General features: G+C 49.4%; 1 protein-coding gene across 7 annotated transcripts in view; it reads left to right on the forward strand.

Annotated features, from left to right (window-relative positions):
• CELF1 (CUGBP Elav-like family member 1) overlaps positions 1-16,170 on the forward strand; it is a 548,902-nt gene that overhangs the window by 226,035 nt on the left and 306,697 nt on the right. For all 7 annotated transcript variants that reach the window (XM_085646533.1, XM_085646539.1, XM_085646537.1 and 4 more), the window contains exon 8: positions 8,505-8,666. In XM_085646533.1, the coding sequence (XP_085502659.1) occupies positions 8,505-8,666 (162 nt within the window). The remainder of the gene's footprint in view (positions 1-8,504; positions 8,667-16,170) is intronic.

The raw sequence follows: 16,170 nt of genomic DNA on the forward strand, positions 1-16,170 counted from the left end.
AGATTTAAACTTAATCCTCTGAGCGACAGGGAGCCAATGAAGTTTGACAATGGTATTTTTGGCCGAGCAAAATCGCGGTAAGCCCACCAGAGCCCTGGCGGCAGCATTTTGAACGCGTTGAAGTCTAGAAAGTTCGGCCAAATTAGCCCCCAACAAAAGAGAACTCGCATAGTCCAACCTAGACAAAATCGTAGCTTGAACAATAAGCTGTCTGGTTGGAGCATCAAAGAATTTAAAGATAGGTCTGAGCCTACGTAGAATCCCAAAACACGTGGCAGCGGTTTTCTTAGTATGACAGGCAAAACTGAGTTTGTAGTCCAACCAGACCCCAAGGTTCTTAACCTCGGTGACAGGAAGAGGAGTTGAACCAAGCTCGGGTGGCCACCAATGATCACCCCAGAGATGACTCTGCTTGCCGACAATGAGCACTTCGGTTTTTTTAGCGTTCAATTGCAGGCAATTATCTGTCATCCAACGGGCCACTGAGCTCAGTCCCTCACGGAACTCAGCAGCCTCGAGGTCAGACGCCCCACTTAATGCAACCGCCAGCTGCGTGTCGTCAGCATAGGACACCATAGTCAGGTTCCAACGCTTGGCGACAGCAGCCAACGGCTGCACATAGAGATTGAAAAGTGTGGGGCTCAGAGCTGACCCTTGCGGCACACCCTGAGTGATAGGATAGGGTTTAGACTGAAAAGGAGGATTAACAACCCTAAACGTGCGACCAGATAAAAACGATCGAAACCACTCGAGTGCCACGTTATCGACACCAGCCTCACACAGACGCTGTATTAGAATGGCGTGGGAGACGGTGTCGAAGGCGGCACTGAGATCGAGAAGCACCAGTGCCGCCGTTTGACCCGAGTCGACCAGAGTACGCAGGTGCTCAACCATAAAGAGCAACGCAGTCTCAGTACTGTGGCCGGGTCGAAAGCCATTCTGCGAGGGATCCAAAATGTGAGCGCAATGAAGATGATTAGATAGAATGGCATTAACATGAACCTCAGTCAGTTTTGCGACCCATGGGAGCAGAGATATAGGGCGATAGTTCTCCAGCTTTAATGGATCCAGGGCAGGTTTTTTTAAAATAGGCATCACCTGAGCTTTGTTTCCAGCTAGCAGGGACAGAACCAGACGTCAAAGATCGATTGACAAGATCACGCAGGGGAGGAAGACAAAGTAACGCTGAATCTGTAAATTGGGCAGGCCGAAGAGGATCACTAGGAGAGCCAGATTTGACTTTCGCCACAATTTTATTAAACTCCTCCATCGAAAGCTCTGGGAAAGAGCACAAAGACATAGTAGTCATTGGGCAAGGTTCCAACTTCCCCACAGAGACGGATGGAACAGAAAAGGAACGATAAATTGCCTCAACCTTTTCCACAATAAAGGCAGCCAGGTCCTCACAGTGCGAGGCAGAACAGATCTCAGCGACTGGAGCTCTACTGGCTGTAAGATCCTTAAGCACCTTAAATACTAATTTAGTAGGATTGGTGCTGGTGTTGAATTCGCGAGAATAGTAGGCAGCCCGAGCTTTGTTAACCGCTCTATGATATTTCTTCGTCCTGGCACGGTAGATCGCTTTCATGCCTGGCAAATAAGACTTACGCCAGGCTCTTTCAGCTTGTTTGCATGCTTTCCTAAGGAGCCGAAGCGAATCGTCATATCAAGGACTAGGATCAGCACGACGGCGTTTACTCTCCGCAATTGGGATCAGGCAGTCCAAGGCTCCAGTCAGCCAATTGCAAAACAGGTCTCATCCTGACTCAACATCCAAAAAAGGGCCCAGAGGATATTGACCAAGAAGCCGATGAAAGTCCGCTAATTTCAGCTTTCTCCATGGACGCCTAAGAGGCATAGATGAAATTACTCTGTGAGGAAGGTCCTTAATTACAAGGTGCAGCTCTATAAGATGGTGATCAGTCCAGGCTATAGGCCTGGGAAGCAGCACTTTAGCCGCAGATTGATTTGTAAAAATATGGTCCAGAATATGTCCACCAACATGAGTACAATGGTTGACCCGCTGAAATAGCTGGAGAGCTTCCAGATCTGCAAGAGCACTACTAACAGCAGGGGCAAGGGGAGTATCAAAATGAAGATTAAATCGCCAATGATACTAAAGTTAGCAGTCCTTAAAGCTAATGTACTGACAACTTCAGGAAGGGCTGACGTGAAAGCGGCGTCCGGGCCCGGAGGCCGATAGATAAGTAGGCCAGAGAAAGTAAAATGGGGATTAACCCAGATGCGAAAGTAAGCACTTTTGCAGCCGGCTATATCCATAGCTTTCCATACGCATGAGTAGCAGGATTTAATAACGGCCGCAATGCCACCTCCTCTCGAGTTACGATTGAGTAAAAATCACATACTCAGAGGGGAGAGCCAAGTTTATTTATTTATTTATTTATTTGCAGGTTTGTAAAGCGCTAGAATCGACTCCAACTGGAGTATCTCTGCGCTACTGGCATAAGAATCCTCTATCAAGAGTGGAGCATGTGGAAGGCATTAGATTGCATTTGTGAACAACAGAGTTTTTAGTTGTTTCCTAAACACCAAATGTTCAGAACAGGAGCGAATGGCTACAGGAAGACAGTTCCACAATTTAGGTCCCAACACTGAGAGTGCCTTACTTCCGTGCCTGGCTTTCTTAGCACGCGGCACTACCAGTGAGTGCCCATTACTGGATCTGAGCATTCTAGATGGAATGTATGGAATAAATTTATTTTCCAAATAGAGTGGACCTTGTCTATGTAGGCTCTTGTGTATTAAACAGCAAATTTTAAATTTTATCCTTTGACGGATAGGAAGCCAATGGAGTTCTTCTAACAGAGGCTTAGATGCTGTTCTTGGGGGGGCATTTAGAACGAGGCGAGCCGCGGTGTTCTGTATAACCTGAAGTCTATTCAGTACTCCCTCATTTGCAGAAAGTAGGAGACCATTACAATAGTCAATCCGACTCATGACAAGGGCCTGCACCAGCGTTTTCCTGAATTGCTCAGGCAGCAATGGAAAAACTTTCCGCAGCAAGCTGATGGTGTGGAAGCATACGCCAGTGACATAGTTTGTATGTTGTTTCAATGACAACTCCTGGTCAAGGCGAACCGGCATCATCATGCAACCATGTCTCTGACATGAACAAAACATCAGGGGCTTCGTCCGTTAGTAGACTATGCACATCCTGATGATGTCTAACCAGAGACCTCACATTAAGATGGCAGACCTTAAAAATAGACGGATCCTGAGATTTTACCAGCGGAGGCGGAATGGCAGCTGGGCAGCCTAAGGAAACTTTCCTATATGCAGAGATAGGAACAGGAGATGGAAGTCTAAAATCACACTTAGGACAATTAATAGGGCCAGAGAGAGGCTGAAGCGGAATATGCGTGCAGGGCAAGGCGTTACGAAAACTAAGCAGAGCAGATCTAGTATGCATGATATGGAAAAGTACAAAAACTACATCAACCGGAAGAAAGGGTACGGAGCCCTGCCTAACCCTGACTCGGCGCGGACGAGCGCAGACGGGCAGGACTCTGGCACGACTCAGGCGCAGGGAGGGCGCCCCCGCGGCGCGTCACCGCTGCGCGCTTGAGGGACTGGCTTAAATAGGGCGTCGGCGAGTGATCAGCACCACTGGGACACTCAAGATGGTGCCCAAACTGTGTCACCCAGTCCACTCACAATATGGCGGCCGATTCCCTCCTAAACTTCCTGAAACCCCGGGACCGGACCCGCTAAGCAGCCGTGTTACAACAAATTACAGTGCAGGTAAGGGGGCATTCCCCAGGTTAAAACAGGGAGAAATAACTTAAAATTAAACAAAAATAGAAAAAACGGGTAACGATTAAAATATAGAGGAAAATGCACAGCGCGCCTACACCACAGCGCTTAGTGCAAATTTAGTGAGGATCAACAGCATGCACCTGCTGATAAAGAAGTTCAGACCTCAACACTCCCTTCCAGCGCGAGTGTTCTTGCAGTTGATGGGCATGATGGCCTCCTGCATCTTCATAGTCCCGCACGCGAGACTACATATGCGCCCGCTTCAGGAGTGCTTGGCACGTCAATGGAATCAGACTCAAAGACAGTTGAAAGACCTAGTGTTGGTGAGCGGTCGGGCATACAACTCTCTGCATTGGTGGAATCCACAAAACCTTTGCAAGGGACGACCGTTCCAAGAGCCTGTTCCACAAATAATACTGACGGCGGACGCGTCTCTCCAGGGATGGGGAGCTCATGTTTCAATTACACAGTGCAGGGACTATGGACGACACAGCAAAAGAAGATGCACATCAACCTTCTGGAACTGATGGCAATCTTCCTGGCAATGAAGGCATTCAAAGTACACTTGTGCAACAAAGTCGTGTTGATCCGGACGGACAACATGACTGCCATGTACTACATACAGAAGCAGGGAGGAACACACTCTCCACAGTTGTCTCATCTGGCTCAGAGCATGTGGAGGTGGGCCATTCAGAGGAACATGTTCCTCATGGCAGAACACCTCCCGGGCAAGGACAACCAAATGGCGGATCTGCTCAGCAGACACAGCCACCAAATGCACGAGTGGGAGCTACATCCATCAGTACTCCATCCGTACTTCCAGCAGTGGGGTCATCCGGAGATAGACTTATTCGCCACAAGGGAAAACGCAAAATGCCAAAGCTTTGCCGCCAGGTTCCCACATCCACAGTCGCAGGGCAATGCGATATGGATGAACTGGTCCGGCAGATTTGCGTACGCTTTTCCCCCAGCGCCATTAATACTGCTGGTGGCACGCAAACTGCGACAGCACTCACTGACACTCATCCTAGTTGCTCCCACATGGGCGCGCCAGCCATGGTACACCACCTTTCTAGAACTTTCCGTGGTGCCACATCAAAGGCTGCGGATCAAACCTGCACTCTTAACGCAGAACCATGGCGAAATTCAGCACCCAGATCCGCAACAGCTGAACCTGGCAATCTGGCTCCTGAAGTCTTAGAGTTTGGCTACCTAAACCTGCCACCTGACTGTATGGAGATCATCAAGGAGGCCAGGAGACCCACTACCAGAGCTTGCTACGCGGCCAAATGGAAGAGGTTTGTCATTTACTGCAACAACAATGACATTAACCCGCTAGACGCTTCCATTCAAAACACAATCTGTTACCTCTTACACCTATACCGATGCAATCTGGCCTACACCTCAATACGTATCCATTTAACCGCAATAGCAGCCTATCTCCAAAACAGGCAGCACCTCTCTTTATTCAGAGTGCCTGCCATCAAAGCCTTCTTGGAGGGACTTAAACGAGTAATTCCCCCAAGACACCCACCAGCACCGGTGTGGAACCTCAACTTGGTCCTCACCAGACTGATGGGTCCACCCTTCGAACCTCTCCACTCATGAGATTCAATTCCTCACCTGGAAAGTAGCTTTCCTAGTAGCAATCACTTCATTAAGAAGAGTTAGTGAACTCCAGGCACTAACCATTCTAGAGCCATTCATACAGGTTCACGCAAACAGGGTTGTACTACGTACCAACCCCAAATTCATGCCTAAAGTAATATCGCAGTTCCACATGAATCAAACTATTGAACTGCCTGTTTTCTTTCAAAATCCACAAAATGTCGCTGAGAGAATGCTCCATACACTAGATGTAAAAAGGGCTCTCATGTACTACATAGACAGAACTAAAGACTTTAGGAAGACAAAACAACTTTTCGTTGCCTTTTCTCCACAACACAAGGGCAATGCCATTTCCAAAGCAGGTATAGCCAGATGGATCGTTAAATGTATTCAAATTTGCTATCAAAAAGCTAAACGCACATTAACGATTCCCCCACGAGCCCACTCAACACGAAAGTTAGGGGCGTCCATGGCTTTCCTGGGAAACATTCCTTTACAGGAAATATGTAGAGCAGCCACATGGTCCTCTATACATACATTTACCAAACACTACTGCGTAGATGTACACTCAAAACAGCAGGCAGCTGTAGGACAGGCTGTTCTCAAAACTCTTTTTCAGACTGCTGCAGCTGGCACTGGTAGCCGCCGCTAATAGGAGGTACTGCTATGTATTCTATGCACAGATATGAATTCAGCAGCCCACATGCCTCGAACTGAATATGCTACTTACCAGTATGCATCTGTTCTTGGCATGTAGGGCTGCTGACATTCATATCGCCCGCCCTCCTCCCCGGCGCCTGTAGCAGCTGCAGCTCTCAGAATTACTTTATAGCATGGTCATCACTTCCTGTATCTACTCCATCACTGCCACAATGGCGAAAAACAATCTTAAGGATGGAGAGGATGCCCGTGCGCACTGTGGTCCAGGGGACGAGTCACCTATCTCGTGATACTTCGAAGACTCTTACAGGACAACAACGTGCAAACATCCGGACCCAACACTAGGCGGCGCTCTATGCACAGATATGAATGTCAGCAGCCCTACATGCCAAGAACAGATGCATACTGGTAAGTAGCATATTCAATCTCCGGTTTAGAAAAAGACTGCAAGCTCGGGGACGAGGATTCTTCAGGTGCCACCACCACTTCGAGAGGTAAGTTGGGTAGTTGGAGGATAGGTAGGTACCCCGGGATCGGGCACAGGGCGCCGCGGGGCGCCGCGTGCAGGGGTGCCTTTTGGTGTCGGGGAAATCTTACCCTCTGTTGATCGCGGTAGGGGGGGCACCTTGTTCTGAGGCTGCAGGCTTCTTCAGGAGTGTCGAGGGAGGTCCTTGGGTGCCGGACTCGGGGTCACAGTCGCCGTGGGGTCGTCCTCGTGGTCTTTGTTCACTCCGGCACTGGCCAGGCTTGGCTGGTGCAGAGTGTGCTGGGTTGCGGTTCCGGGCTGCTGCCAGGGATTAGAGGTAGGTTTTGAGTAGAACCTCTACTCATGGGAGTCCCAGGGGCTTAGAGCCAAAAGGTAGCCAGGTCCTCCGGGGTTTGTTAGGTTGCTGGCCACAAGAGATGCCGGGTTGGAGCAGGAGCAGGTTCAAGGGTTGACAGGCCGGTAGGGCTGGGGCCAAAGCAGTTGGTGTCTTCCTCTTAGCAGCTGCAGGGCAGGTCTTTGTTCTTCTTGCTCTTCTTTGTATTTTTGGAATCTGGAATCTGGGGAAGGAAGGTTCAGGGTGCCCCTAAATACTAGATTTAGGGGCGTTACAGGTAGGTGAAGGGCAGGGACCAATGGGTCCCTGTCCTGGAGTGGGTACACTCCCTATTCTGCCTCTCTCCTGTGGGAGGGGGGCAGTAGCCTAGTCCTGATAGGGTAGGGCTTCCCATCTTCAAGATGGCGAGAGCCCGGAGATGTGCTTCACCTCGCCTCCCCCACCTGAGGGGTGGGGTTGGCAGGCTGGCTCATCCCCTGTCCTTATTTGGGGTTTCCGGCCAGAGCTTCCCACCAGAGTGGGGGGTTGCAGTGGCCTGGGGAAGCTCACTGAGGGGGCACGACTTTGAAGCTTCCCCCTGCCCATCCTAGGGGAGGAGATTTAGCACCTCGCCCAGGATGTGCATTGTTGCAGGCCCAGGAGAGCAGGGGCTCTCCCACCCAGGGGTCCAGCAACATGTCTGCTGTGTGGCAGCCTAGGCAGCCTCAGAGCAGACGTGGATTGTAGGTTAGGTTTAAGGGGGCATCTCTAAGATGCCCTCTGGGGTGCTTGGTACATTAAATCCCACACTGGCATCAGTGTGGGTTTAATGTGCTGAGAAGTTTGATAACAAACTTCTCAGTCTTCAGTGTTGCCATTATGGTGCTGTGGAGTTCGTGTTTGATGAGCTCTCAGCACCATGTACTCTTAAATGGCAGCACTGCACTTACAGTGCTCAGGAATGGACCTGGGTACTGTAGGGGCACAGGGCTCCTGCTCCTTTGCCCACACCATTGGCATAAGGAACCCAGCTAGAGGGGTGGCTGATGTATGCCATGGCAGTGTAGGTGATGGGCATGGCACACAGGGATGTGTGCCATGTCGACTTTGTTTTGTCTTGCACCCAGACACCCAGCCTGCAAGGGCAGTGTGTGTGTGTGTGTGTGTGTGCGCGCGTGCATAAGGGTACAGGGCCTCTGAGGGTGGCACAATGAGTGCTGCAGCCCTTAGAGGCCTTGCCTGGTTACAAGGCCCTGGGTACCTAGGGTGCCATTTACCAGGGGCTGACATGTGGCCAGGGTTTGCCAATTTGGGTTTTGTTTGTTTTAGGGTAGGAACATGGGCCCTGGGCACCTGATTGGCAGGAGTCCAGGGCACACTCAGTCAAAGTACATTCAGCAAAAATTGGGGGCATACCATGCAATAAAGATTCTCAGACACAGAATAGACATTTGTATCGGTGACATGGAGAGTATTTACCAATGGGAAATCTCATCAGCAGAATTGTTTACTTTTTTACTTTAAAAGTCCCATCTTGAAAACTATGATTGCAAGTTGTCGATTTGTATTTTACGCAGGGGATAATGTGGAGACTGGGAGATGTGCATAGAATGTTTTGACTGTAATCCTTTTTTTCCTTCTTCTTCTGGCTGCACACAGGGCTGTTCGTCTCCAATTGTTGTGAAATTTGCAGACACACAGAGAGACAAAGAACAGAAACGGATCACACAGCAGCTTCAGCAGCAAATGCAACAGATGAGTGCAGCCTCGGTGTGGGGTAATCTTGCTGGACTGAACACACTGGGACCCCAGTACTTAGCAGTAAGTGTGGTCCTCCTTTTGTAAGTTAGTTCAAGCCATCTTTCTTCAACCTTTTTGCATATAATCTTGGCTTGATTACTCTTCCTATCTTTACTCTTGCTCTCTGTGCTACGTGCTATGCTTTTCCTAGCTCACATCCCTCTTCCCAACATGCTTTGTCACCCCCTTCTACATACTCTTCTCTCCCGCTTTCCGTATTATTTAGATTTGTATTGCACATTTCTAGAACATACAAACATAACACTGCCCTCTTTTCCTTTTTAATTAATGCCAACCCACATGCCCCCTTCCTGTAATATACACACCTCATGCATTCTTTTCCTTTGCTTCAGTATCTTATCCCACCTATGTTCTGTGTTTAGTTGTCTATTGTGATATACTAGGTCGGAATTCCTGGTCAGTCACTTTGTAATAAAAAATGAAGAGTGGGATAATTTCTTCTAGAGAGCCCTCAATAGGAAATATTCTGTGGGACCCTCAACAGCTATTTTCGGTCATTGGTGTATGCTTTGGCATCAGTGTACTAATAGTAGATAGCATCATCATTGAGCCTTGTTTCCTCCACCAGGAGGTGATTTCTCTGGTTCGAGAGATTAGTTGAGATCCTTATGTGGAAACGGGATCTAAAATTACCGCTTATCTAGAGAACGCTTTAATAGAAACCTAGATACTGGTAAGCTTAAACATGAAAAGTGGATTTGGGAGATATACAGTGTGTTCCTTGTAAGAAAGTGGCTCTGTATATACTGCACCAATGTAAGGTTTGGTGTGTACAGTCCACAGTCCCCAGAGGTTTGGCAGATGCGAAAGCTACATATAGATACTACACAATACTATCCACGTTTCTAAGCAAAATGAACAGACACGAGAGAGCCTGAAACAGAGTGATTAATAACCTGCTTAGCTACTAAAAGGAAAAACGTATTATCATAAACCTTCTGTAGTCCTATTTATAAGGACGGATTCCCATCACTCACCAGTGGTGACATGCTTCATCATCAGGGTCTCCTCCTAGGGTCACACTAGTGACACCAAGGGCTACAACCCTCTCAAAAGGAAAGGGGAGCTTGTGGATGTTTTCATAAAGAGCAATTAGTTATCCCCTAAAAATAGCTGTGTGTGGCTCTGTATATACTGTTCCCAAATAGCTACAGTGTGTACAGAGTCCACAGTCCCCCAGGGTTTGACAGAGGCTAAAGTTAGATATAACCGTACTCTCTAAAGTGGTAGCTTGGTCGAGCAGTAAGGCAGTACCAGAGGACAGTGTAAAGCATTTGTTGTACACACTCAGTTAGCAAATGGTTTCACACACTCAATAACTGAACTCTAGGCCAATGATTTATATATAAAAAAAATTTGCTTGTTTTATTTTAGAACCAACAATAGGTATCAAAATATACTTTCTCAGAAGGAGATGGTTTAGTTAAATACTTTGCAATAGGCAATTGACTTGAAATGCAATAGTTACAGGTTGTTGCAATAGGCAACACAATTTCAAACACAATAATACATTGAGCTCAATGGGAATTTTAAGTTGTATGCAATTGATTACTTTCAGGATTACTTTTCTAACTCAAGGACTGGATCCTAGATTCAGTCCTGGGACAGTTCTCGGAAACAAGTGAGTAAATACGTTTTAGTTACTGTTGTGATTTTTAAGCAATGTTTTGCTATTTTAAAAGTTGACAAACTTTTTCTCATCAAATTACCAATGTTATCCTATGGGAGGAAAATCACTTAGCAGGTAAGTGGGGTTAAAGTTACTTTTTCTAGGTCAGTGTTGGATCCTGGATCCAGCACTAGTGTACCACCTGTAAGCAGTTGAGAAACTGCGTTTAAGTGCCTCTGTCTCGTCTGGGTGAACAGCACCTGCGCTCCTCCCTGGTGGCCCTGGCACTCCGCCTCGGTGCCTCTGTCTCGTCGGGGTGAACAGCACCTGCGCTCCTCCCTGGCGGCCCCTGCACTCCGCCTCGGTGCCTTTGGCCCTCTGACTCTCATCGGGTTGATCGCAGTTACCTTCCACGCTGCCATCCACGGCAGTCAGGTTCCCGCTCTAGATCTGCTCTGCTGCTCTCAGCGGGTAGGTAATGTACGCAGCGCCCGACCCACAGTGCCAGGCCCACTTAAGTCCTGTTGTACACTACTGGATCTCTTTCGCTACAGTGCGTCAGTCCCAGCGCTACCGGGTATATGGCAGTCCACTTATTCCTATTTGGTGCATTGGGTGACAGGATTATTACAGATGATTGGTCTGTGTGTCGGAGCTTCTATTAGTCGCGGCCATCTGGGAGCCAGGCAGGCTCCGTCCCCAGAGGTCATCCTACTTATTACATGAATAGGAAGTTGACAGCAATGTGATGGAACACTAATTTCACAAATAGGGGAATCTACAAGATTTGTTTGAAACTCGTTTACAACCTGCACAAACAAATTCCAAAGCTACACATCCCTGTTTCCATGATCAGTTACTAAATGCTTTGTGGATAGACTGCTTATTTGTTTCCCTCTGCCATTGATCCCTCTTGTAATATGAACAAGCATTTACAATGCAATAGGTCTTGCGTTATTTAAGTTTGAGCTGTTGGCTTTGAAAATGATAGGTTCGAGGCATATGAGCTGCAGATTACACACTTTTGCATAGATCGCCATCTGGTGTTCGGCCCGGATGTTTGCAGTTTGTTTTTCCTCTTGGAAAGTCTTTGGAAGTCACGAGGTCGGTGACTCCTCCTTTGGTTCGTATTGCGCATGGGCTTCGGCTCCATCCTCTGATTGTTTTTTTCCGCCATCGGGCTCGGATGTAATACTTCGCGCTCTGGTTCCGAACTTTTCCAGTTCAACGATCGACGCAAAATCCTCGTTCATCGAGATTCTTCAGATAACAAATCATCTTAATCACCTTCTCTTCGACACTTCTTCGATTCCAGTCGTTGACGGCGGCCTTCGGGCCTATCCCGGCTCCGGTCTCGGCTGATGGAAAGAACTCCCTTCAAGAAGTGCCCTCGATGTGGGTCCAAATTCCCCCACACCAATCTTCATGAGGTGTGCAACCTCTGCCTCTCCCCTGAACACGAGGCTCGAGACTGTCCCGCCTGCAAGTCTTTTAGATCGAAAAAGACTATTCGAGATCGAAGGGCCAGACGCAACGTGGCGACATCTTCGGGGACTACGTCGAAGCTCCGGGACAGCAGCACACCGAAGAAGATGACAACGACCTCGTCAGTGCTTCCGAAGCTGACTACTCGGATGTGGAGGACATCACCCTGGCGCAGAGGGTCGTGAGTACTATACCCCCTCCCACACCCGCGCCTACAACCAAAAAGGCTTCGGTCACACCTTCGCCTTTGAGCCTAGGCAAGACCAAGGACACTGCTTCTAACACCCCACCTTCGGGCCCGGTAAAGAAGCCTAATAAGCCTTCCGGCAGCTCGGGCTCGAGCCAGCCTACCAGCGGTGCCGAAAAACACCCTTCGGCACCGAAGAAAAAATCTGCCTCCGCCTCCACACCGAGCTCAGCACCAAAGCCCTCGGTGTCGAAACCCGGCCTCTCGGTGCCGACCAAACATCATAAGGCCCTCGGCGCCGACACTCCCGTGCCGAAGCCTCTCTCGGCACTGAACAAAAAATCGGAGGTTCCAAAAAGGCACGGCACAGACAAGCCTAAAAAGCAGTCGGCCCCGAACAACCAGTGTCGCAAGAACTATTCACACCGGATCCTCTGCAAAAGACACTTACCAAGGATCCAAAAACTGGACATTTGACACGGTCTTCAAAAAAGAGATATTTGGACAAACCACCTCCACCTAAAAAGAGGAAGGACTGTGCTACCTCCCCTTTCAGTGTGCCTTCCCCACCTCCTCCACCCTCTCCACCTCCTCCACCCCTGCCTCATCGCTCTCCGACCCCGTCTCCAGGCCATGATGATGAAGGGGACCCTTACTACGATCCAGAAGATGTGCCACAAGACCCCACCCCTACTGGATCCCCAGACCCATGGGATGATTATAACAATCCAGACATCGCAGATGTCTCACAGGATGACCTTTATCCATCCAGACCATCCCCACCAGAAGACTCGTTAGGTTTTCACCACCTACTACAGAGGGCTGCACATTATCACGGGGTAGAGATACATACTGACCCAGTAGAGCAAGATTTCCTCCTAGACACCTTCGATACTGCACATTGGTCTACTGCTATACTACCTATGCTAAAAGGGGTAATCAAACATCCACCAGAGGTTTTTAAAGACCCAGTCAGGGCTAGGGTCCTAAACCCACGTAAAGAGAAAAAATATAAAGCCGCCCCCACAGATCCTGCCTACATTAAAGGCCCTGCACCACTGGATTCCTTAGTGGTATCTACAGCTAGGAAGAGATCAAATTCTCAGGCGTCGGGCGAAGCACCACCACCTGACAAAGCGTCCAAGCTCCTAGACGCGTCAGGGAAGCGCACTGCGTCACAAGCTGCCAATATGACGTATCGCCAACACTCAAGCGCTATTGGCCAGACACGACAGAGCGCATTATGATGAGCTAGAAACCATCATGCACCATCTCCCTGAAAAATACAAAAATAGGGCTAATGAATTAGATTGTTTTTTTCCGCCATTGGGTTCGGATGTCCTAATCTTAGCTCTGAGTATTTAGGCCTTTACATTCGTCGGTATTGTTTTCGTTCGGCGCCAAGTATATTTGTCGAGGGCGTTCTCGAGTAGATCTTTAACGATGGAACCAAAGACATCGAATAGCCCCTTTAAGCGTTGCCCTCTTTGCAACGCTAAGTATGCTCGCTTAGACGTGCACCCGGTGTGCAACAAGTGCCTCTCTCCAAACCACGACGAAGCCACCTGTATGGCGTGTTCCAGGTTTCGATCGAAGAAGACCCTTCGCATTCGTCGAGCAGCTCGGCTCGAGGGGCAGAAAGCGACGCCGAACCCGGACAACATCTTCGGGACAGAAGATGAGGAGGTCGTGGACTTTGAAGTTCGGGGGGAGCTCTCGGATCCGGCTTCGGAGCGAGAATCCGACTATGATGCCGAAGACGAGCGTATAGTAGACGAACAAGAAGATGGTGTCGTCGAAGAGGTAGGAGACGACGAGGAGGCCCTTGGGGCCGAGGAAGATGGCTCAGAAGATGAGCTAGGCCCACATGTCGGTACAGGGCCCAGAGAGGCACTCGATAAGGCTCAGGTCGAGGGATCGCCACAAGGCCTTACCCAAGATCATTCCTCTCGTTCTACAGCCCCGCATAAAGGCCCGGCTACGAACTATCCTAAAGAGCCATCGGTATCGAAAGCGCCATCATTCGATCAAACGAAATCGAAACTGAAGGCACAGGCACCTACCTCGAAACCGAAAGTGAAAGAGTCTCTCATCGGCAACAAGGCCTCGAAGCCCTCGGAGCCGAACAAACAAAAGAAGGCCGTCGACTCACAGAGACTTCATGGGGACGTCGAGCCGAAGGCGGCGGCAACAACCAATGTCAAGGTTGCCGACCCGAAAAAATCGGCGCCGAGGATCGTCGACACACAGATACAGAGCGCCTCGCGACGGCCGACCCATCCCGGTCCTCGTGTCGAACACGGCGTCTGGTTCGGGGTTAGATGCAACGTCCAAAAGGGCATCGACGGGACGTGTCGACTCAACAACACCGTCTCCCTTCCTAAAGAAGGTGTCGGAGTCGTTACTCCGCATCCACGACACGGCTTCCATGCTCGGCGCAAAAGCACCCCCGCAGCCGAAGGCGGTCAGCACTGTTGACATCGCGTCGACGCACATAAAATTCGGACTAGATCAGTGTAAGGAAGGAGCAGATTCGCTTATTACTGAAGGGAAGCTCATAAGCAACGCTTCCATTAAGTGCGCTCTTGACGTAGCGGACACTGCAGCTAGGGCTATTAACACCAGCGTCATGTTAAGAAGGCATGCTTGGTGAAGAATCTCAGGATTCAAACCAGAGATACAAACAACGATACTCAATCAACCTGTCAACCCGGACTCCCTTTTTGGCCCCGAAGTTGACACCACCCTAGAAAAGATCAAAAAAGATACAGAGACTGCAAGTCTATGGGGGCGCTGCAATCACAGCAGTTTAGGAGTGGGTCCTTTCGTCGCTCTACCAACAGAGGACCATCTAGAGGCCAGAACTCCCAACAGTCGCATTACACTAAACAAGATACACAGACCACCTATAATAAAAATAACAGAGGTGGATACCGTGGAAACAACGTCAAAGGCAGAGGCCGAGGAAACAACAGCTCCAGGTCCTCCGCCACCAACAAACTGATGCCTCGTCACTGCCCCCGACCACGTAACACCTGTCGGGGGAGACTCCAGGAGTTCCTGCCGTTATGGAAGTCTATCACTACAGACAGGTGGGTGAGAGACATTGTCCAGTACGGTTATTGTCTGGAGCTCACATCCACTCCACCAAACATACCACCAAGACACCGTCCTGCGTCCGCAGAGCACTTGCACTTATTCCACCAGGAAGTTCTCAGTATGCTCCAAAAAGGAGCCATAGAACTCGTGCCAGCAGAAGAACAGGGATCAGGAGTGTTCTCACTGTATTTTCTGATCCCCAAAAAGGACGGGTCTCTCAGACCCATACTGGATTTAAGACCTCTAAACTGTTACATTCTGTCAGAGCATTTTCACATGCTCACCTTGCAACAGGTGCTGCCGTTACTCAAACAGGGAGACTTTCTCGCGACACTAGATCTCAAAGATGCGTATTTCCATATACCCATACACCCATCACACAGGAAATATCTCAGGTTCACTGTTCTCAACCAACATTACCAGTTCAAAGTCCTCCCTTTCGGAGTAACAACGGCACCCAGAGTGTTCACCAAGTGCCTGACAACAGTGGCGGCGCACTTAAGGAGACAGCACATACATGTCTATCCTTATCTGGACGACTGGCTTATCCAGGGAAGGTCGGCCCATCAGTGTGCCAACCACGTAACCCACACCATTCACCTTCTTCACAGCCTTGGCTTCTCCCTGAACTATCCAAAGTCCCACCTTCAACCCGCCCACTTACAGCAGTACCTAGGCACAACCATAGACACTCTGGCAGCCAAGGCACAGCCCAATTCAGTATGGATCAACAGCATGCAGTTGCTCATAACAAAGTTCAAACCTCAACACTCACTACCGGCAAAAGTGTTTATGCAGTTGATAGGCATGATGGCCTCCTGCATCTTCATAGTCCCGCACGCAAGGTTACATATGCGCCCGCTTCAGGAGTGCTTGGCACGTTAGTGGAATCAGGCTCACGGACAATTGCAGGACCTAGTGTTGGTGAGCGGTCGGGCATACAACTCTCTGCATTGGTGGAATCCACAAAACCTTTGCAAGGGCCGACCGTTCCGAGAGCCTGTCCCACAAATCATACTGACGGCGGACGCGTCTCTCCAGGGATGGGGAGCTCATGTACTCAATTACACAGTGCAGGGACTATGGACGACACAGCAAAGGAGGATGCACATCAACCTTCTGGA

Source organism: Triturus cristatus, chromosome 3_1, assembly GCF_964204655.1.
Source record: "Triturus cristatus chromosome 3_1, aTriCri1.1, whole genome shotgun sequence".
NCBI lineage: Eukaryota > Metazoa > Chordata > Amphibia > Caudata > Salamandridae > Triturus > Triturus cristatus.